The sequence below is a fragment of the Vanacampus margaritifer genome, chromosome 4, assembly GCF_051991255.1.
Source record: "Vanacampus margaritifer isolate UIUO_Vmar chromosome 4, RoL_Vmar_1.0, whole genome shotgun sequence".
NCBI lineage: Eukaryota > Metazoa > Chordata > Actinopteri > Syngnathiformes > Syngnathidae > Vanacampus > Vanacampus margaritifer.
The window spans coordinates 3091499-3114645 of record NC_135435.1 but is presented as its reverse complement, the minus strand read 5'-3'; the positions used below and the strand labels follow the sequence as shown (position 1 = coordinate 3114645).

At 39.6% G+C, this 23147-nt stretch overlaps 1 protein-coding gene across 9 annotated transcripts in view; it reads left to right on the top strand.

Annotated features, from left to right (window-relative positions):
• The window catches only part of LOC144049975 (serine/threonine-protein kinase BRSK2-like), a 163437-nt gene that overhangs the window by 111719 nt on the left and 28571 nt on the right, over positions 1–23147 (top strand). For 5 of the 9 annotated variants that reach the window (XM_077562746.1, XM_077562752.1, XM_077562751.1 and 2 more), the window contains 7 exons: positions 152–185; positions 6511–6579; positions 9011–9157; positions 13349–13380; positions 13660–13824; positions 13942–14039; positions 18761–18914. In XM_077562746.1, coding sequence (XP_077418872.1) covers positions 152–185; positions 6511–6579; positions 9011–9157; positions 13349–13380; positions 13660–13824; positions 13942–14039; positions 18761–18914 — 699 coding nt within the window. The remainder of the gene's footprint in view (positions 1–151; positions 186–6510; positions 6580–9010; positions 9158–13348; positions 13381–13659; positions 13825–13941; positions 14040–18760; positions 18915–23147) is intronic. The other 4 variants (XM_077562755.1, XM_077562754.1, XM_077562750.1 and 1 more) reach the window with 1 other exon arrangement.

Sequence of the window (23147 nt, the reverse complement as noted above, 5' to 3'; positions counted from 1 at the left end):
TCTATGGAGCCCTTGAAGGTTGTGCTCTTTAGTCATTTCTTTTTCAGCATGTTGGCTGCTGGCTGTGTTCCCTTTGAGTGAATGTGATGTATGATTTAGTGGACTACTTTGATTCCTCTCCAGCATCAACCCCTCTTTGCCTCTTTTACAGATCGCCTCACTACGCCTGCCCAGAGGTTATCAGGGTAAGTGCTCTCTCCCAAGACCTCTCTCTGTTTGCCGTCTTTTATGAAGTAATAGTAGCACAAACCTCTTGCAGCAGCTGTTGCGTCACTGTTGCATCCTCGCAGCATTTCACTTTATTAATTTTTCCGACCTCAAAATATTTTCCCTTTCTGGGAGGAAATGCACTTTATTCTCACTGATACTATTCTTTATTATGCAGTTTTATATGTTTTGGCTTTCCTTGTTTTTTCATACTGTATACCAGGGGTCACCAACCTTTTTGAAACTGAGATCTACCAGTTTGATACACATATTACACAAACACAAAATAACACATTTGCACAAATTAACTTCAAATACCATATATGTTACTTTTAATAAATGGTATCCGTCTACTTGAAGACATTGATCATATTAATTTTGCAGTAATTATTGACAATGATTTAGCAAAATAGAAAACAGATAAATATCAAATACAATGCTTTTTTTTTATTTTTTTTAACAGAAGTCTTTATTGACAACACAGGCTTTTAAAATAAAATTAAATACAATCAAAATCAAAACAAAAACAGCAAACAACAAAAGTCTCGTCAGTTATGTCCCAAATGGGGCAACAAGTGCAGTTACATTGTCAAATTCAGATGTTATTAGCGGATTCCATCTCTTCTTGAATATGTCAGTATTTAAATTTAATCTTGCAGTTATTTTCTCCATCATGTATACTTTCAATGTCCTTTCTTTCCACTGGTTGACTGTAGGGGATAATGGTTTGTACCAACATACAGTTATCATTTTTTTAGTCACCGACAAAAGAACTTTCAAAAGATACATCTTATTTTTACTCATGCGAGCCAGGGGTGACACCCCAAAGATAAATATCTTCGGGTTCCATTCAATCTGAGTGTTTAATATAATACAAAGTTCACTAATTCCTTAAAGCGATCTCCAATTTGTCCACACTGTTTCTAACACATATTTGATTTTGTCTTATCAAATTTGGAGAGAATTAAAAAATTGAATCTTAACTTTCCATAGAAATTCTTTCCATGTTGGACTGTTGGTTAATTTGTGTCCTCTTTCACACGTGTCTCCACACTTGGTCTTCTATCACCGTATTCGTTTCTAATTCCCACTTTTCGTTTATCTCTAAGATGTCCCCGGATATATCTGACAGTAAACATTTATACAAGTGAGATACAGTTCTGTCAGTAGGTTGCACTTTAAGAAAGGACCATTCTTTATGGTACATCAGATAACTTTTCAGTTGTAAAAACCTATACAAATCATTCGAAACCAAACCAAATTCCTTCTGTAACTGCCCAAAAGACTTCAGATTTTCATCTTGAATTAAGTCATTTTCAAGGGCAAGACCTTTGCCTTCCCAGTCCCGAAACTTCGCATCCATTTGTGTTGGTAGAAAATCCACACTACCAGATATTCTAGTAGCCCTCAATTTCAGCAGAGGAGCTTTAATCTTTTTTCGAACATTGCTTAGAATTTTGTATGTGCAATCCGCCCAGATATTTGTAATTTTATATTTATTTTACTCCTCTTTGGGGCCAAACATCAAGTCCTTCAGCGAGGACCGAGGGCATACACTTTGTTCCAGAGTTAACCATGTTGTTTCTTTATTTTGTTTTTGCCACTCCATCGCTCCACACAATTGTGCTGCCCAGTAATACAAGTTAAAGTACGGTAGGTTAAGACCACCACGGGCTTTACCACTGGTCAGTTGTGCAAATTTAATCCTGGGCTTCTTTTTTTGACAAATAAATGAAGATACCATTTTTTGCATCTTTTTAAATTGAGACACTGGAATCTGGATAAGCAAAGACAAAAACAGTTACAGTAATCTGGAGAGAACATTCATTTTGACAGTTTCAATTCACCCAAAAAAGAAAAGTGGCAATAATTCCCACCTAGTAAAATCTTTCTGAATCTGATCCATTAATTTTCCAAAGTTTGCTTTATACAGTTGAGAGGTATCCGGAGTAACTGTGATTCCTAAATATTGAAAACTACCAAGAGAACATTTAAATTTTATCTTTTTATCCAACTCCAAAGGCCAATTACCTTTTATCATCATAGCTTCAGATTTTGAACCATTTACCTTATATCCTAAAACCATGCCAAAGTCCCCCAGACTTTTTCTGGTATAGATGTTATTGAGTCTCTTATATACAATATAATAGCATCAGCATACAAGGATAGGATTTGTGGGTCTTACATTTGTCTGATATACCTAAAATTAACGGATTATTTCTAATCAATTCTGCTAAAGTCTTTATACTCATAGCAAACAAAATCGGCGACAAGCAACAGCCCAGGCGTGTCCCTCTTCCCAAAGGAAAACTTTCAGAAATATACCTATTAACACATACTCTAGATGGGGGACTCATGTACAACACTTCAAACCACTTATTAAAACTTTCATCAAAATCCATTTCAGCCAGTACCAGTTTCAGAAACATCCAATCCACCCGATCAAATGCCTTCACAGCGTCAGAAGCATTGACGGGTGTGGACATTCCTTGTTGACATTATTTACACCTAATCTCCTGGGTATGAATCCTGTCTGATCTGGGTTAATAAGTTTGACAACAATCTTCTGAGGTCTCCTAGCCAATATTGCACTCAGTATTTTCACATCGTTACATAGCAAACTAATGGGCCTATATGAGGCATTTTCTGTCCTTATATATCACAGAGATTATTGCCTCAGCCCATGTTTTTTGTGAGTCTTTAGAATTTAACGCGTGGCTAAATACCCTGTGTAAAAGTGGAACAAGCTCCACCTGGAAACATTTATAGATTTCCCCGGGAGCCCATCGATGCCCGGTGTTTTGTTATTGTTAAGATTTCTTATAATAAATGTAATTTCTTCCTTAGTGATAGTCTCCACCAAAGCTTTAGCTTCATTCCCATCAAGTTTCGTAAAATTAATACGTTGCAAAAACTGTTTAATCTTGTTCTCTTTATCAGGTACATGGTCTGAGTTAAATAGTTGCTTGTAATATGTAGAAAAAGCATTAGCTATTGCTCTGGGGTGTGAGACTATGTTCCTTTATTTGGGACATGTCATTTTCTGGATTGTTCTACTTGTTTGTAATTTTCTTAGCTGAAATGCAAGTACAGACGCTCCCCTACTTACGAACATTCGAGTTGCGAACAACGGTACATACGAACATTTCTGCACGTACAGTATGTCGAAAAATGTTTGGAAAGAAATGCTGTAAGTTAGATTTTGTATTGCGCGTAGTGCTTCTTTCCGCCGCTAATACCGACGATTGGCGCTGTGAGAGCTCATTGGAGGCTGAGCAACGTGGCGAGGAGGAGGAGGAAGAAAACGCCGGTCCCCATGAAGCAGGAAATAACTTTTGAAGCCGATTCCAGCGACGACGAAGAATCTCTCATGATATAAAATCATCCTCTTCCTCCTCCTCCATCATCTCCTTAAGCATCGAGTACATCTTCCAAAAGTAAGTTAAACTTCATTTTATTTATCTTATTACGTACATGTACATACTGTGTGTGTGTGTCTCTCTCTCTCTCTCTCTCTCTCTAACATACGTAGTACAGTACAGTACTGTACGTATTCTCTCCATTTTATTAAGTTTTTTTCAGTACAAACCAATGCAGCTTACTTGTACAAGCCTTAAACATACTTATATAAACCTTCAATATACTTATATAGGCTTTAAACATAAATTATAATACAAAATATAGCACTGAAGCAACTTACGAACAAATTCACCTTACGAACGATCGTCCGGAACGTAACTCGTTCGTAAGGTGGGGAGCGTCTGTAACCTACCAGCCTTATTCCCTTGTTCATAATATTTTTGATTATCAAATCGTAAAGCACCCTCTGCCTTGTATGTAAGTAAATCATTCAAGTCATTTCTGCACTTCTTCAGATCCTGTAAAACAATATCGTTATTTGTTCTTTTATGATCACTTCCCAATTGTTTTATTCGCTCTTCTAATTTTACTTGTTTGGCCTCACGTTCTTTTTTAAGTCTCGAACAAAGTGATATAATTTTGCCCTTTAATATAATTGTGTCCCATAAAACAGAGGGGGACGTCTCGTTATTGTCATTAAAGTCAAGAAAGAGTTTAAATTCTTCATTCATATGCTGAAAAGCATCAGTTTTTTTTTTAACAATGACGCCACAGTTCTAAGGAGTTATCCTTATCCAAATTCAGTATTATAATTCCTTTTGAGTTTCTCGCTAGAATTTTAGCTCTCTCAAAAAAGCGTGGGTCATCCTCATTAGGAGTATAAATATTCATAATTGTCAGAAAGACACCTCCAATAGAACCTATGACAATTACCCAACAACCATTTTTGTCTTTAAGTGCTTTTTCTGATACAAACCCTAATAATCTATGGCAGAGTAAAGCCACTCCTCTTTTCTTGTATTTTTCATATGGGGCACTAAATATCTGTCCCACTCACTCTCATTTTAATTTGGCATCTTCTACCTCATTTAAATGTGTTTCTTGTAGAAGCCCAATTGAACAATTAAGTCATTAAGTTAAAATATTTTTCTTCTTTATAACACGGTTTAGACCATTAATGTTGTAACTCAAAAGTAAAAGTACAATTTCTGATTCGATCTCTTCTCACATATCATTCAAACTCAAACAAGATATTAATCATAAAAACAGCAACAATAGAGCAAACTTCGAAAAAAACTAACTCAGTAGTTTCAAAGAAAATTTGAAAACAGTATGGGCACATAGTCGTGAGGTCTTATTTGTGACCCCAGAAAAGCCAGAATTTTTTACTGACTCGGAGAGAAGGCCTCCATTCTCGTTTGCTTGTGAAGTGCCCTCTATTAATTGTATTCACATAACATGCCTGCCATGCCACGGGCATTGTGTCGGTGACCCCTGCTTTGTAGCCTACTGTTTGATGATAACCAAACCTTAAACAGTAGACTTAACTTGTGAAACATGTAAAATATTAGTTTAATTTAAATTAAAAGGTATTCATATTCAAACATTTAAAAGGTAAGTCAAGTAAAGCAATCTTTACAATAATATATTCTATGTGCCCCCTCTAATTTAAACATGGTATTCTGATTTATATTGCTTTCGTGAAATATGAATTAAGCGGCAAAATCCACCCGTTTTTATCCATCTCAGGGGACGGCCATTTTGCCACTTGCACTCAACTGAAAATGACTTCACTGTGCCTAAGGGGTCAGGTAATGACCAATCATGGCGCACCTGTTTTCTGGGTTTTGTTCATGTGACATTCATAAACTGACTCCTTTGGTACTGTGATGTAATTTTACGTTGACAGCAAGCAGTGGTGTAGTGGTCCTTGGAGAGGTGGATATACTCTAAAATTAAAATAAAATAAATACAATTTTAAATACAATGACATGTAAGAAAAATCTGTCATTTTTACTTGCTCACAATAATACAAATATCATGATTTGATTGACTTGAGTAGTTTGTAGTTATTACTGGTAACACAAGCGGGCTGAATTAATGTGAAATGAATTTGTTATGAGACAAATATACAGTAGAAATAATGTGAGATGAACACAAATTGTGAAAAACAGTCACTATTACATCTCAATATTGTCCAAATTTTTAAGTATATGTCTCCATTCTTGTGTTTTAAATTACTTTACAATCAACTACCAGCCTAGCTACTAAAATTACAACAAAAGTGCTTTTGTTGGAACGTTTTCAAATTGTGTAATCCCCACTCCGGGGATCGAAACCACACCGCAAGTACTTTAGACTCTAGTGTATGAGCGTGATGCGTTCCAGTTGAGCAAAAACTCTGGAATGCCGTCACCGCTCAGGACACTATTTGAAGAATCATTCACCCTGTTTATGACGCGCCCTACCCTGTCTGCAATTGGCTCATCAGTCCTCATGCAAAAAGTTGGCCAATCTAATCAGCGAAGGCATCGACTACCAGCCAATTAAAGGCGGAGGATGGTGAGCCATTGCTTCACCATCCTCACATATTACTGAACGGTGCGCATCAGGGGGGATTTAGAAGTGGGTATACGCTATGCTGACTGAAAAATAAGTGGGTATACGCCGTATACCCGTGTATACCCTGGACTACACCACTGACAGCAAGTGACAAAATAGTCACCCTTTGAGATAGATAAAATGTAAAATGATGATTTGATTGACACCAATTACAATCTGTCACTGGTTTTACATGCTATACAGTATGTGAGCTTGTTTGTTTTCCAAAAACTATGGTACCAAGACACAGGTTACAGTGATTTTCAGTTTAGTAAAAGTCTCCATTAAGATTTTTTATTGTCATCTTTTGCTGTTTCTCTTCTCACAATATATGTGTACTAGGGTGAGAAGTATGATGGGCGGAAAGCAGATGCCTGGAGCTGTGGAGTCATCCTGTTTGCACTTTTAGTGGTGAGTTGTTTTTGTATTCCACTGGGTTGGTTTCATAGTTGATTATTGTTGCCAAGTCTTCCCTGTTCTGTTTGCAAAACATATATTCAATTTTACATTATTCTTTCTGTGCGTATTACACTATTTGATACAGTATCTCATTATGGGCAGAATGTTTCTGCAACTGTATTTGTTTCAGCAATTTGCAATTCAGCACTTTTTTGGACTCTCAAAGACTCTTCACAATGGTTACATTATTCACATACTCACACATTTACACTCTGGTGGCGGTAAACTACGTACGTAGCACAGATGACCCGGGACAGACTGACAGATAGGGGAACCTACAAGGAAATACTGTTCAATAGAATATACTGGACAACACAGTGAGTGAGTGGTTCGCACATCTGCCCCACAGTGTTGAGGTTTGCGGGCCGAATTCTGGCTTGAAGACTCTTAAATTGTCTTTAGTTTAGAAAGTATGTGTGTATGAATGGTGTTTGTCTGTATGTACCCTACAATTAGCAGGCGACCAGTCCATGGTGTACTCTGCCCTTTGCCCAAAAGTCAGCTAGGACTGGCTTGGTGTGATTTATGCCTGGTTGATATAGCTATAGCAGGGGGGGCGTTAATAAACACGTTCAGAGGTCCATTCACTTCTTAACGTAAGCCTCTTGTGATGTGTGGTAATGAGCAATATTAGCATGTCTAGAAATTAACACCCAAGGAATCGCAAAGTGTACATAATTTAATTTACGTACAGACACACAGTATATATATTAAAGCACCAATCAATTCAATCATCAATTAAAAAAAAAATGCAGAAACACGATTTAGCAGCTGATATTATAGTAATAATTCAGCTGTAATTACCAATAGCAAATATATTAACTTATTTATGAAATGAGAACATATACACAAAATATAAACAAATAATATACCTATAATATAATTAATGTGACTAATTGACTAAAACATCTTGGCAGTATCACTTAGTCATATTTATTAGCTATTGAAAAACTTCATCCACTGGGTATTTTCAAACACCTCAAAATTAATTGCTGAAGCAAACATTAAAAAGTAAAATAAATGTTGGCTACAAATAAAATTAGAAATGATGAAAACATGCATCACATTACTATACATAATACAAGGGACTAACTTGATTTGAAGTAACCATGCATGCAGCTGCTTTGAAAACATGCATATATAAAATTACAACAAAAGTGCTTTTGTTGGAACGTTTTCAACATTATTTTAATAAAGACATTAATTTGCGAATTTATTAGCCATGGCAATGTGAAATTAAGTGGGACAGTTGATCGTGGTTATGAAGGTGAATGAGACTTTGGCCATTATACACATTTTCTAGAAGCACAAACTCATTAATGGCTACGTTACAAATGAAAAAAATCACAGCAAATGTTTTTTTTCTCTTTTACAATGACAATTTAGTTGCGGGAGATGCATGTTGCGTAAAGCTCAATCTCTGTGCGTTTCATTTTGATTACACGGTCAGTGTCAGTGGACATCTGGCTCTGTCCTGCTCATTTTACTGACGTCACAGAGTGATCTCCCCAGCTGGAGAGCACAGAGTCACAGACCTGCTTCATCATCACTGGCATGAGGACTGATATCTCCTTACACACAGCATTCTCTTTGTCAAAGTTCAACTAATCTATTAATGAGCATCTGACAGGCTATTACCATGACAATAGAATAATTGGTTTTCCCGGTGGCCGTGCTACTTGATGTGTAAAATTACATTGCAGCTAGAGCTTTAACAACTCCCAACTACTGTTGGCCAAGTTCCCATTGAATCATTTTAAATAAGTAACCATGTTTGACCTAATTGCATCACAACTTCTAGCATGGATGACGTCAAAGAACTTCATAACCGTATGAGTGTGCAATTCCCCGGTAAATGATGATCATATACTACTGTATATTTAATATGCCCATTCAAATAGTACCATCATTTTTAACTGATGTTGTGGTGAGACCTTTGGAGTTAATTATATGATATTGATATTATATACAACAAATACTCACTGTTCAACGGCTATAGAAAATAGGAAAATTGTATTGTTTCATTCATTCATCTGGGGGAAGGAACAAGCCTGGAGAAGACATCACAGATGTATGTACTACACATCAACAGAACTCACCCCTGTAACATTACATCAACATGTCTAAAATGATCTGGTCATTTTTGTTTGTTGCCCATTCTTACAAGCATGACAGTGCAGTACATTAGTATGTCAGTGCAGTACATTAGTACCATAGCATGATTGTACCGTAATGTATTTACATAACCTCGAACCAAATAACTAGCATACAGGGAATCCTGCTCTATTATGTTGGTGAAAGATGACAGTAGTTACAGTACTCTCCATGTATTATGTTGTTAAAGAATCAAACGACATTTTAGTTTTCCTCTTTGATTCACCAGGGCGCTTTGCCTTTTGATGATGACAACTTGAGGAATCTTTTGGAGAAGGTGAAACTTGGAGTTTTCCACATGCCTCACTTCATCCCGCCAGAATGCCAGAACCTTCTTCAGGGCATGATTGAAGTGGACGCTTCCAAGAGGCTGACGGTAAGCCATGTACTGTATGCAACTTGATCATCCAGACTGGCTGCTGGACTGATACGGGGCCAAAAGTCATATTTAGGCTACGTTTACACTGCAGGCAAATGCGGCCCAAATCGGATTTTTTTTGCCCATATTTGACCTGTATCTTATTTTTTTATGACAGTCTGAATGGCTCAATTCCAATTGTTTTCAAATCCGACCTTGGTTATGCGTGGTCCTAAATCGTATTTTTTGCAACCTCAGTCTGAATGGACAGGTCACATGTATCTGTACACATCATCAAAAGACCATGTGTGCTCCGCGCGGGCACACGGGATTTCTTAGGAGATTATTTTAGATTATTATTACAATTGTCCATAAATCTGCAACGTTGTTTTGAGTAACAGTGTTGATTTTATATTTGCCTTTAATTTAAGATCACTTAAACCATGAAGCATAAATTGGACATTTTGTGGTAATAGTAGAAATTCAGCCCCGCAGAAGGGTCATTTATTACGTGTGGCAATGACATAACCTCGTCTTTAGACTTTAAGACTTCTCATAAAATAAGGAGATCGAAATGCACTGCCTCAGGCCTTGTCCAGACGGAAGCAAAGCCGGCTTCATTCCTCAAACAAATATACACATAGAAACATTTCAAAACACAAACACACATACAAAAAAAAAAAAAAAAAAAAGGGAGAACAATGATGATGACATTTCAAATGATCAATACTGAGATCTCCCAAAAAGAGAGAAAAAAAAAAAAAAGAAGCATTTCAAAACTTGCGTGCGTCCAAAATAAAATGCTGAGGATGTTTAACGGCTGTAATGTATATGCCAAGTCTGGAGTGGCGCAGCCACGGGGAATTAACGGAAAGCGTGGAAGAAGAATCAGCAAAGAAGACGAACACTTTTTTTCTAACTTTATTGCAATCTACAGAACAAAATGGCTTTGCATGTATCGAAACAACGTAAAAAAGACAAACACAGGAGAAGTGACAATGGCGGGTGATTCAAGTACATCGCTTGTTGAACGTGGGAATTAAGAAGCAAAATATTTTGCTGCTAAAGCAGAAGTAAGCTAATGAGGTTGCGCAAAACGACTACGACATCATATGGATGAACGGCCCAAACGGTAAGAAACTTGTGAGGATACTTTGAAACTGGCTTTCGTGTGGACAAGGCCTCATTTCCCCCAAATATTTCTATGTCAAAAAATAAAAGGCGCAGCCAGCTTCTTGAATTTCAGTGGGCGTGACAAACCTTTACCAGAGGTGGTGCCATTAACCCGACGGGGCTGGGTCAAGTGCACTTCAGTGTCTTTTTGACGTCACTAAGTCAAGGAAAGGTTATCTGCCCATTTGAAGCACACATTTCAGAAAGGAGGAGAAAGCTGAAGAAGTCGTGGACGGACTTTTTTCATACCTGGTTGGATTGTAGACAGGTTGGGGATGCATATTATTGATAGAAAACCCCACTAAAGTGCATTTTCATACTATGGGACCTTTAAAATATTTAAATGATTGCAGGGGGTTGGGCTGAGAGTTCAGAGCCATGATGGCTTTTGGAGAAAAAAAAAGTTCTTAAGCGGTACAGCAGATGTCCTTGACGATTTTTTATGCCCTACTGAGGCATCGGGCGGTGTAAATGTCTGTGAGGGAGGGGAGAGGGCAGCCAATAGTGGTGGGCGGATTAGTCCAAATATTGATATAATCGATACCAAGTCTGCATCGATATCGGATCAATACTGGCACTATAATATCAATCTAGTAGTTTTATTTTCAGTTTGCCTCTTTTATGCACTGCTGTGGTTTGGTCAAACAGATAACAGGTACGTCAACGCACACTCCACTTCTGTTTTCAGAGCAGAGCAGGCACAGGCAGACTTCGCCCTCCTCCCCTCGTGTTTCAATCGTGTGCCGTCACGTTATTTAGCATCTCATCTTTGTAGTAGATTGCCTGAACACATACAGTATTCAATTTGCATACCAGCCAAATAGATCCACTGAGGATGCAATAACCACTGCCCAACACGCTGCACTGAGCCACCTCGAAAAAAGGGGGAGTTACGTCAGAATGCTTTGACTACAGCTCAGCCTTCAATAAAATAATACCGGACATTCTTATCCCGAAGTTGGCCAACCTAGGGCTTCCACCCTCCACCTGCTTCTGGATTAAGGACTTTTTGGTCAACCGGCCCCAGCACGTAAAGCTGGGTCCCTACCTTTCATCTGTCCGCACGCTGGGCACCGGCTCGCCTCAAGGATGTGTGCGGAGCCCACTACTCTACTCACTCTACATGCACGACAGTAGACCCACCCACCCTGAAAACATCATTGAAATTCGCAGATGACACAACAGTGATGGGGATGTGGGGGACAAGGCGGCCTATAGAGACGAGGTCCTCAACAACCTGACAATGAACATCCCCAAAACAAAATAATTCATCATAGACATCCGACAGAACAAAGCCACCCATGCCCCCATGTACATCAACAGCAAAAGCGTGGAGCCCTTTAAATTTCTTGGAGTTCACATCTGACATCTCCTGGACAGCCAACACCATGGAACTGGTCTCAAAGGTGCAGCAGAGACTGCACTTCCTGAGAGTGCTGAGGAAGGAGCAGCCCGACACCAAACTGCTGGTGACCTTCTACCAATCAGGAACTGAGAGCCTGCTGATCTTGGCTTTGTCAGTGTGGCACTCAAGGCACTAACTGTGTATGGCGTGACAAACATATAAGATAAATAAGATAAGATCCACTGATTGTCACACATGTACAATCATGCTCCAAATCATCACCACCTATATTGTTTCATATTGTAACAGACAGCATAAAAAGTGTGATCATTGTGACCACACTTTTTAAATGACCACACAGTGTGGCAAGGCACATTGCTGGGAGGTCATGTTTTTCAGTGCAACCCACAGTGACGGTGTCATTAAGTGAAATTCATTAAGTGGACACAATCTTGCTCAAAACATTCATGGTGCACTCAGGAACAAACTTAAGGTTTAAAAAAAAAATAGCAGTGATTTTGAATAAAATGGTTAAGTATTAAGAGATTTTTCTGTCATTTTGTTTTTTATGTAAATTGGTGTTGGGGAAAATCACTGTGATTGGCTGTGCTTAAAAGGAAATGCAAATCAGTTGTTACTTTTCCTCCAGTAGGCTAGCTGGAACCTTTGTCTCCATGTAGTAAAGATAATGACAACTAACCAAACTTTGATTTGTGTTTTGATATAGTTTTTGTAATGAAATAGCAAAAAAGATCACTCAGGCAGATATTTTTTTCTATTTCAAGTTCTCTGGTATTGGAGCACAGCCTCTGTAATTTGTGATGTTGTGAATTCCCTGCCACACCAATTCCTGTTTGTTGTTGCTGGACAGGTGGGACTCTATTCTCATTTTATAATCCGCTTTCATTTTGCTCTGGCTCTAGCACTAGTGATCTGATGAAGGCTCCGAAAAGTTATCACATGCCCCATTAAAGGTTTTTGATATCTGTCTGGTGTGTGTTTGTCTCGCCCAGTTTGTGAGAGAAAGAAACCTCTATCAAAACTACAAAGTACAAGATTTGATACCCTCACAATGTATGAAGAACTTGGGCTTTTTTTTTTTTTACTCTGAGCTTATTTGTATTCATCGTATTAAAATGTAACTAAGATTGTTTTTTTATCATCTTAAGAATATAGCCAAAGCCCGCCCGTCTCTCTTTCAGGCTAACACAAAAGTGCTGATGCATGCTTTCATTTCCTGTTGTTTAAGTTATTGTAATGGGCTTCTCTCTGGTCTTCCTAAAAACAGTATGTTGGAGGATTTTTAATTGCACAAGTCTTTAAATTGCATTTTTATGTATGAAAAGCGCTATATAAATAAAGTTTGATTTGATTTGATTTAACAGCCAATCAGTGTTCATTCCATGGTGTGATGGACCATTGTTTTCCACCTCCTAACAACTCAAGCACAAGAAGCCTATCACATGAAAATGAAGCTTATCAGCATATCGTACAGAAACATTACATTACAAAGTTGCTGCATTATGAAGTCACAAGTTAATTATTAGTATCAAGTGTCCAAAATAGAGTAATTGTAAATCATTGCCTATTAAGATTACATAAAAAAAAAAATGCAAATCATTTCTTTGAAGACAGTCAGTGCCTTATGGGTTTATTTAATCGACATCTATGTTTTCTCTCGTGTGTTGCAGTTAGAGCAGATCCAGAAGCATACATGGTACCTGTAAGTAAACCAACACTGGCAAAATCTAATGAACATGTTGAGTTTTAATGAATGTCATGTATCACTTAAAAAAAAAAAACTTTTTATATTGGTTACTAAGTTGTCTACTTTAGTTACAAGTGGCTGAAAGCAGTTTGCACGACCCTACTGCCCTATTTAAATACAACATACTATTGCAACATTGGTTCATTATATTGCAACCCAACATGTGTGTGCCATTCCGGTGTAGTTCATTTAGAGTAACAAGACAAAACAGCAGCTGTTCGTGTTGTGTTGTAGAGCTGGAAAGAATGAGCCTGAGCCCGAACAGCCCGTCCCCAGGAAGGTGGCCATCCGGATGCTGGCTACAGCAGAAGAAATTGACCCAGATGTCCTCGAGAGTATGCATTCTCTGGGATGCTTCAGGGATAAGGACAAGCTGACCAAAGACTTACTGTCCGATGAGTGAGTGAGAAGTAGATAGGAGTAATTGATGTGGCAGCCACACAAATTCCTCATTTTAATGTGTATAGTGTTATTGTAGCAACTGTCATAGCAGCACACACTTCCCTCTCTCCTTAGTGACAATCAAGAAAAGATGATCTACTTCCTTCTCCTTGACCGCAAAGAAAGATATCCAAGCCATGAGGACCAGAACCTTCCTCCACGCAATGACATTGGTAGGTCCATCCAACAGAAACACAAACATAATATTCATTGTGCGCAGAATTGACTTAGGCCCAATCCCATTACTTCCTCTTCAACCTGCACCATTTGTCTCGTTTAGGCAAACACAAAAAAATCGCTCTGGGAATTGGGAACGTACTATCACTATCCAATCTGCTACGTAGTTACCTCGAGCCACCGAAGCTGCGTGCTGGTTGTGACGTAACGGACGCGCCAATGGCGAGTGTTTACCAAAACACACAATTGTGCCAATTTCTACTAAATATAGAAAACTCGATAAAACCACTATCATTACTATGCCATTCAATAAATATTAACATACTTTTACATTACTACTACATTTACGTGTCTCCTGCGTTTTGTTATTTCCTGGTGTTGCCATTACTTCTGCCATTGCTTCTTGCGCTGTTGCAGAGGGGGCGTGACTGTAGTAAGGGAGAACCTGGGGAGGTCGGGTTCTATCTTCGTGAAAAGGCACCTGTAACCCTCGTCTCTACGATACGATACGATACGATACGACACGACATACTTTTATTTTCCCCGTGGGGAACTTTTTCCTGGACTCCGTCCAGCTGCAGTTTACAGTAAAGAGAAAACAACAGAATAGAAAGAGATAAAATTAAAGAAGTGCAGCAATAAGTAGAAGACTTTCCAGAAGTCTTCACAGAAGTATACATGTGTAGAGAAGTACATACATGAGGACTGCACACACCCATATACACACACACACTCCTATATATATATATATATATATATATATATATACACATGAGTATGTACAGCACGGCTGCATATATTCCACACACACAACATTGCACCATATATCTTATTGTACTGAGTTAATGTCGGTTGTTAAGCAGTTTGATGGATGTCGGCAGGAATGAGTTCTTGTAGCGGTTCAGCCTGGTTCTGGGGGTCCTGAATCTCCTGCCGGAAGGCAGTAACTGGAACTCATGATGCAGAATGTGAGTCGGGTCAGTAACAATTTTCTGTGCCAGTCCGGTGACGGACCGCTCATAAAGCATCTGTAGGGAAGGATGATTCCTGACCCCCATGATCTTCATGGCAGTCCGCACCAGACCGGCAATCTGTGACCTTGACTGCACAGTCAGGTTGCCGTACCAGGCCGCAATGCCGTATCTGATGATACTTTCCAATGCAGCCCGATAGAACAACAGCATGATCCTCTGCTCCACTCCATAGACCCTAAGTCTGCGTAGGAAATAGAGATGCTGTTGGAGTTTGGAGTAGAGACTTCCAACATGTACCTTCCAGCTGAGTGTGTTGTCAATGTGGACCCCCAGATACCTGTATGAACCCACCTGGCTGATGTGGTTGCTTTTAACTCTTTGACTGCCAGATGTTTTCAGAAAAGGGATGCCGTGGGTGCCAGCCGATTTAAGCATTTTTGACTGATCTTTCAAGGTCCACAGAAAATTATGTGTTTGTACTATGGAAACACACATACTACCAAATGAAAGATTGGACTCTCATCTTTCATCAGAAAAAAAAGTTTGTTTCTACCTTATTCCGTTTTTCAGTAATCAACAATAGAAAATGGTTAGTTTCACCTCTGTTTTGAAAAAAAAACGTCTTTTAACGTCTTTGGCACTCCTCCATAGGATTTTACTAAACGTTATTTAACGTTTTTGGCAGTCAAAGAGTTAATGACGACTGGCCTGTGGTCACCAACAGTTTTTGGATCAAATATGACCTCCTCTGTCTTCCCCACATTGAGCACAAGATGATTCTGGTCACACCACTGGACAAATTTCTCTATTTCTGAGAAATAGTCCAGTGGGCTACCGCCGGCCTGCAGCAAGCTGACGATAGCTGTGTCATCAGAGAACTTAATGATAAAGTTCTCTGGGTGTGATGTCACACAATAATTTGTGTACAACGTGAAGAGGACCGGGGAGCTGACGCAGCCCTGTGGGGCGCCTGTGCTTATCAATCTGGGTTCTGAGAGGGAGCTGTTGACCCTGACTTGCTGTGTGCGCTGTGTCAGGAAGGAGTGATACCACCTCGAGATGTACGGGTTCGCATTCATCTCCTTCAGTTTACCCAAAAGCAGGTGCAGCTGCATTGTGTTGAACGCTGAGCTAAAGTCAACGAACAACACACGTGCATAAGCTTTAGGGCCATCTAGGTGTTTGCTGACCAGATGTGTGATGCTGTTAATAGCATCGTCAGTGCCGCGACCCTGCTTGTAGGCAAACTGAACGGAGTCTAAGTGTGCATCCACCTCCCCCCTGAGCAGGGTCACCATCAGCCTCTCGAAACACTTCATGACAATGGAAGTTAAAGCCACAGGCCTGAAGTCATAATTGACCACAGGACATTGTTTTTTAGGGACCGGGGTGATTACTGATTTTTTCCAGAGACTGGGAATGGAGTGTGAGTCCACAGATCTCTGGAAGATGGGCTGCCATGCCGCTGTGAGCTCCTCTGCACAGGATTTTAGCAGAAAGGCAGCGATCCCATCCGGTCCTGAGGCCTTTTTTGTGCAGACAGACCTAAAAGCAGATTGGACATCATGGGGATGAATCACCAGCCTTGAGTCCTGCTCATTCACTGAAATGGACCTCAGGACCTCCCCACATTCAGAGGAGAAGTCCTGGGTTTCGAATCTTAAATAAAGGTCATTCAGCTCCCTTGCCTTCTGGAGGTCATTTAGGGTGCTGAGACCTTTTTGAGCAGGAGTCAAGTTGGTGATCCTCTTCATGGTGTCCCACATTTCCTTGGAGTTGTTAGCAGCAAAGTGTTGTTCTATAGTCTCTTTGTGCTTCCTTTTTGCTTCTTTAAGCATGTGGTTGAGATCTTTTTGAACCAGTTTGAGCTGGGCTCTGTCCTGGTTCTTAAATGCCCTTTTTTTGCGGTTAATACAGTCTTTAACCTCCTTAGTAATGTACTGTTTGTTGTTGGGGTAAACAGTTATTTCCTTTGTTGGTATGATATTGTCCACACAGAATTGAATATAGTCAGTTACAGTCACAGCAGCAGTATCCACATCCAGCCCATGAAAGGTATTCCACTGCAAAGGAAACATCCTTTAAGGGTCTCAATGCTGTCTGACCAGATTTTAACAGTCTTCCTCTGTGGTTTGCTGCGTTTGAGAGCTGTTTTGTAGGTTGGGATGAGGTGAATTGTGTTGTGGTCTGAGTTGGAGAGGGGGGGGGGTCTCTACTCACATATGCGTTCTTCACGTTCCCAAAGCATTTGTCCAGGACTCTGTCTCCCCTTGTTCCACATTTTACATACTGATGAAAACCCGGGAGAGACCATTTGCAGTGGTTGAGGTCCCCTAAGATGAAAACCGGGGCCTACGGGCACCGTCACAGTTGTTGTTGAACGCAGTCGGAGATGAAGGCGGCGGCGCTGGCGGCGTTCCCGCTGGGCGGAACGTACACGGCGCAGAGGAAAATGTTTCCAAACTCCCTCGGCAGGTAACCCGGCCTCAGACTCAGGCAGAGAAGCTCCACGTCGGGGGTGCAGGTGATCTGCCGCACCGCGTAATTCTGACACCAGTTAATGTAAATACAGACGCCCCCACCTCTGCTTTTACCCGACGCCTCAGTCCTGTCGGCGCGAATGAGTGAGAATCCCTCGATCTCACATAAAGAGTCTGGGATGTCGCTGTGGAGCCATGTCTCCGTGAACACCATGGCACAGGCGTCCCGGTGCTCGCAGCAGGCTGAGATGAGGCTCCTCAGCTCATCCAGCTTGCTCTTTAAGGACCTCACGTTGCCGAGCAGCAAGGATGGCAGCGCTGGTCTGCATCCTCTCCTCCGGCGCCTTTGGCGTGCTCCACCTCGTTGTCTTCTCCTCCGGCGGCGTTTCCCCGGGTCTGCTCGCCGAATCTCCTTCGGCAGGTCGGGAGGTGGTGTGTCGCCTGTTGAGCGGAGGGCCCAGAGCGCGTCTCTGATGTAGGACAACAAAGCCATGTCGTTCCTTTGTTCTTTTGTTTACACACGCCATGAGTTGTTGTTGTAGATTAGGCTCCGTTCGGAGCCCCGACGTGTGCTGTAACTCGCGGTAGGAGTCGCGTACACATTGAGCAAGTGGCTCATAATTTAAAAAAGTTAAAAATTAAAAATTAAATAAGGAAAAGGTTAGAAGAACTGCAGCTTTCCACGGAGCCCGTGTCGCAGACTTGCTGCGCCAGCGTGACCGGAAGCGGAACCCTAACCCTTCTACATTTTATGGAGGATTGGGAAACTCTTTTATCCGCATGAACGCACATTCATAAGGGGGAGGGACGAGATGAGGGGTAAGGGGCAGTATTGGGATTAGGCCTAAATCTGTTAATCTAAACCTGAACCACTGTGATTTTCACACATCCTATCACATCCTATCATTAAAGCATTATCCTATTTTATTTTTGTACAATATTTACAGGCACTTAGTTTAGTTAAGCAACCACTAACTCTTTAAATATTATAATATCGCACTGTAAAGCTGGTTTGTTGTGCATTGGAATATTGAAAGGTAATCAAATTATTGATGAAATTATTAGGTAGGCTGCCATTGTTTAGTGTCTTCTTATTGGGCTTTTTTTGGTATTATGTCATGTAGACGTACATAATTTTTGGTATGTTCATATTCCATGTAAAGTCTGTTCACATTAATAATTAAGAAAAATAATAATAATAAAATTCTAACATCTGTCCTATTTACTTTCTTATTCATTGATTGAACTCTAAACTCTGCTCAGCAGACCCTCCCAGAAAGCGTGTGGACTCACCCATGCTGAGTCGTCATGGAAAGCGGAGACCAGAGAGGAAGTCGATGGAGGTCCTTAGCGTCACAGAGGGAGGATCACCTGTCCCAGTAAGGCGAGCTATCGACATGGCAACTCATGGCCAAAGGTAGGAGACTGAGCACTGATGGGTTCTTTCCTAACCTTCACTGTATTCCAAGAACATTCTTAACAATATTCAAAGTAGTGTTGCACGGGATATCGGTACCAGTACCGTACTTCGATGTTTTGGTGTCAAAAACGGCTTGGTATAAAATTAGCACTGGTACTTAAAAAAAACAGCCCGCCAACTCCGTTTTAAAGGCAGGTACACATACACGCATAGCCACCTGTCTACTGATATGTGGAAAATTCCTTAAGTAAGCGTCACGCCTCTTTCAGCATGTGTGCGAAAGGGCACAGGAAGATGGCTTCACGCACTGAATACGGAAGCCCTCGCTGTCCGTGCACTCCTCGTTAAGAAGCAAGAGCAAATGTTTTTAACAGAGAAGCAGAAGAAAATGCAACAATCACACGATTCACCCTTGCAGTGGACTCACGGTGCGTTCAATGAACAGGCACACAGTAGGAAATCACAGTTATCCATAAAAAAAAGCTTAGACGACTGACAGAGCGACGTCTTGTGACATAAACACAGAGACAGGTTGTGACGTATTTTTGGAACTTCCCTTAAAAAAATAAGTCGAGTGTGAATAACCTTGTTCCCAGTTTCTAGTATTTGATTACGCATTCAACTAGTTGGGAGCGAAAATGTTGCATTGAGTCATTGGAGTGCCACTGTATCACCAATATTTAAAACGGATAGCATCAAATGCAGTCAAATACAGTACTTTAAGAATATGGCATGCAATGTGAAAGCACATACAATATACAGAATACATATATATATACTGTATGTACATAACATGTATGTAACATGTATAAATCCTAATATTTAGAATTAATAAAACATAAAAAAAAAAAATTAAGCTCCTTTGCCAGTTTTAATTTTGCTGCTTTTGCTAATGTTTTAGATTTTTGTCAAGGTACCGTTTCAGTACTGGTATCTAGGAGCTGTCGGTTGGTAACCCGGTGGGTAGTAGGTAATGTCTGGTCGGTGCTGGATTTCACTTTCCTTTATTTTCTTTGATCCTTACTCGGGTCTCCTGACAACCTCACGACTCTAGCTGGATTCTGAAGTATTCGGTTTAGGTGAACGGTATGGGATTTTTAATAGGTTTTAGGTGAACTAATGAATACACACTCGCACGCACACACACATACACATGCACATACTCACCCATATACAAAATAAAAATAAATAAAAAATTTATAAAAAATAAAAAAGAGCAATGATGATGACGTCAAATCGGTAAAATTACCGAATGAACAATATTGAGCTCTCCAGAAAAAAAGGGGAAAAAAGACATGGGTAAAGACATTTTATCAGTATACGAAAGTAACATATATTTTTGAGAGTTTTTTTGTTGTTGTCGGAGAAAGCTTGGTAATATCTTTAGCTAAAACAGGCGGTTGGAGCGTACCCCGAAGTGTTGGAATTTGTTTCTTTATCATACTTTTAACTTGCAGATAATGGAAGTTTTTGATTTTGTATTTTTGAAGCAAGGATGTATATGATATAAACATATTATCTGAGAAAACATGGTGGAGATGTGTAATTCCTTTCTGCTCCCACACACCTAAATAAAATGATTGGTTGTTAAATTGAAAGTCGGGGTTATGCCATAGGGGAGAAAGCCCGCAGGGCTCCACTTGGGCTTTTGTAATTTCTAGTGACTTCCACCAGTCAGTCAGGGTGGTGGAAATCATTGGGTTTTTAAAACAATTGTGTCGCTTAATCGATGTTGTAATTAAGAGTAAATCTAAAAGTCTGAAGTTATTACAATCCTTCTGTTCTAGTTCCAGCCAACAGTTAGTATCTCTGTTGGGTTGTGCCCACAGAATGATATATTGTAGCTGGTTAGCTATATAGTACTGCATAAAATTTGGTGCCTCTAGACCTCCTTTGGATTTACTTTTCTGAAGAGTAGATTAGACTAATCTTTGCTTCTTTTTTTTTTTAAATTTCAGTACAAATTTTGTAACGGCTGAATCCAACAACTGGAACCAGTTAGACGTAGGTTTAAATTGAATCATTGAGAAAAAATTGTTTATTTTGGGTAAAACTTTTATTTTAATGGTGGCTATTCGTCCTATTAGAGAAATAGGAAGATTATTCCAGCGCTCCAAGTCACTATAAATGCTATCCAGAAGTGGAGTAACGTTTAAATGAATTAAATCAGTTAATTTCGGTGAGATTTTAATGCCTAAGTATTTTAAATTTACCTATAGGAAATGAATAGTGTGGGTCCTGGTTTTCAGGGTTGCATGAATTTTCAGTTTATTGGTATTTTGATTGATACATACACATACTATTGTTGACTGGAACAAACTCATTCAAATATGTGATTACGGCTGCCAGTTTTGTTTAGTCATCAGGCCAGAGACTGAGCTATGAAAATGCTCTGATCACCCATTGGGTCAAGTCAAACTAAGCTTATTAAAAAAAAAAAAATCATCATCATCATGTTTTAATTGCAAAGATCGTTTATTGATTACAACTGCAACTTCAATTCAGAGAATCAGAATAAGACAAGCTTTATTGACATTGTACCACAAGGCGCAACAAAATTTAATACAGTTACAACCCGCCCAAGGGAAATAAAAAAACAAAGACCAACAGAGGGAGACAGCACGGGAAGCTTGACAGTTTGTCCCAGTTATCAGATTAAAAAATACTGCACCGCAACAGAATAGAATGGTTGGAGGGGGACAAAATTGCGTTATGTACACAATGTCTCATTGTCATGAAGACAGCCTCGCACGCTCCAGCGTCCATCAACTGAGGTCTGCAGACTCAATTAGTGGAGCCCAGATTTCAAAGCAAACATGGTGAAGCAGTTTTTAGCTGTTATGGTGCATGCAATTGTAATAAATTGCTAAAAACTATGGGCCAAATCCACTAAGAATGCGCTGCATCCGCCGACCAAAGATTGCTCCACATATGCACTGTATGTTTTAGCATGCATGCGCCCTATAATATGGTGTGCCTAATGTGTGTGTTAAATACAGAAATAGCACGCGTAATTGAGGCAGCGCCTTTTAATCAGGTGCGCCTTATTGTAGCGAAAATACGATAAATGCTTTTAAGTGTTGTGCTTTTGATTGTGTGACGCATATTGAGTGTATGAAATGTGCAATATAAATAAAGATGCCTTGTCTTGCTTGTTCAGTGGGATTTTATGTGACAGCCCTTCTGTCTGTCATTTCTACCCCCCTTGTTATCAAAACTGTTTTCCGTAAAAGCTTGGATATCACAAATGCTAACTGCAGCAAAGAAGAAAGGTATTGGTCCATTCTGTTAATGATATTTACTTCTAATTTGATTACTGTTTTATATGATGTCAACCTTACATCTGTCAATCAGATTTTCATCATTATTTTTCTTTAAAACCTTATAAACATACTTATCGTTCACATGTATGTGTTACATTCCTAAATAACTATCCTTAATCTCCACCATTTCTTACATAACTAATATTAAAAAATGAAAAAATTAAAAAGCATTGCATGAATCTGAACTATTTAGCTCTTGTTTTGTATTTATTGGTTGAATCTTATCAGTTGCAAGGAAGAAAGAAGACATTCAAAATGGATTTCTTTGTTAACAGTCAGAAACCTCAATAGCATAGTTATGGCTTATGCATGTTCCTTACAAATTGAATGCATCCAGGCTTTACAAAGAAATGTGATTTATTGGGCAGCATGGTGCTTTGTGGTTCACACATCTGCTTTACATTTCTGAATTTCAGGGTTCGAATCTCAGCTCCAGCATTTTTGTGTTATGTAGGACTTTCCCCACATTACAAAAACATGCATGTTAAATGAATTGATTTCCTTAAATCTTAAAAGCTTAAATTTGTGAAGGGTTTTTGTCTACTGCATACTGTATTAGTGTTGCACGGGATACCGGTATCAGTACTGTATCTGTATGTTTCGGCGTCAAAAACGGCTCGATATAATTTTTTTTTAAGCACCGGTATTTAATAAAGTATACAGTCTACGAGACGGATTGCCAACTGTGTTTTAAAGGCATTTACACATACCGCCTGTCTACCAATTTGTGGAAAACGCTTTAAGTGGCACCCCTCTTTCTGCGTGTGTGGGAGAGAACGCAAGAAGATGGCTTCAAGCACTGAACACTGAAGCGCTTGCTGGCCGTCCACTTGAGAACCATGACGCGCAAAGTTTCACGTGGAACTTTTTTTACTTACATGGCTGACAGCCATGGGAAGCCAGCCGA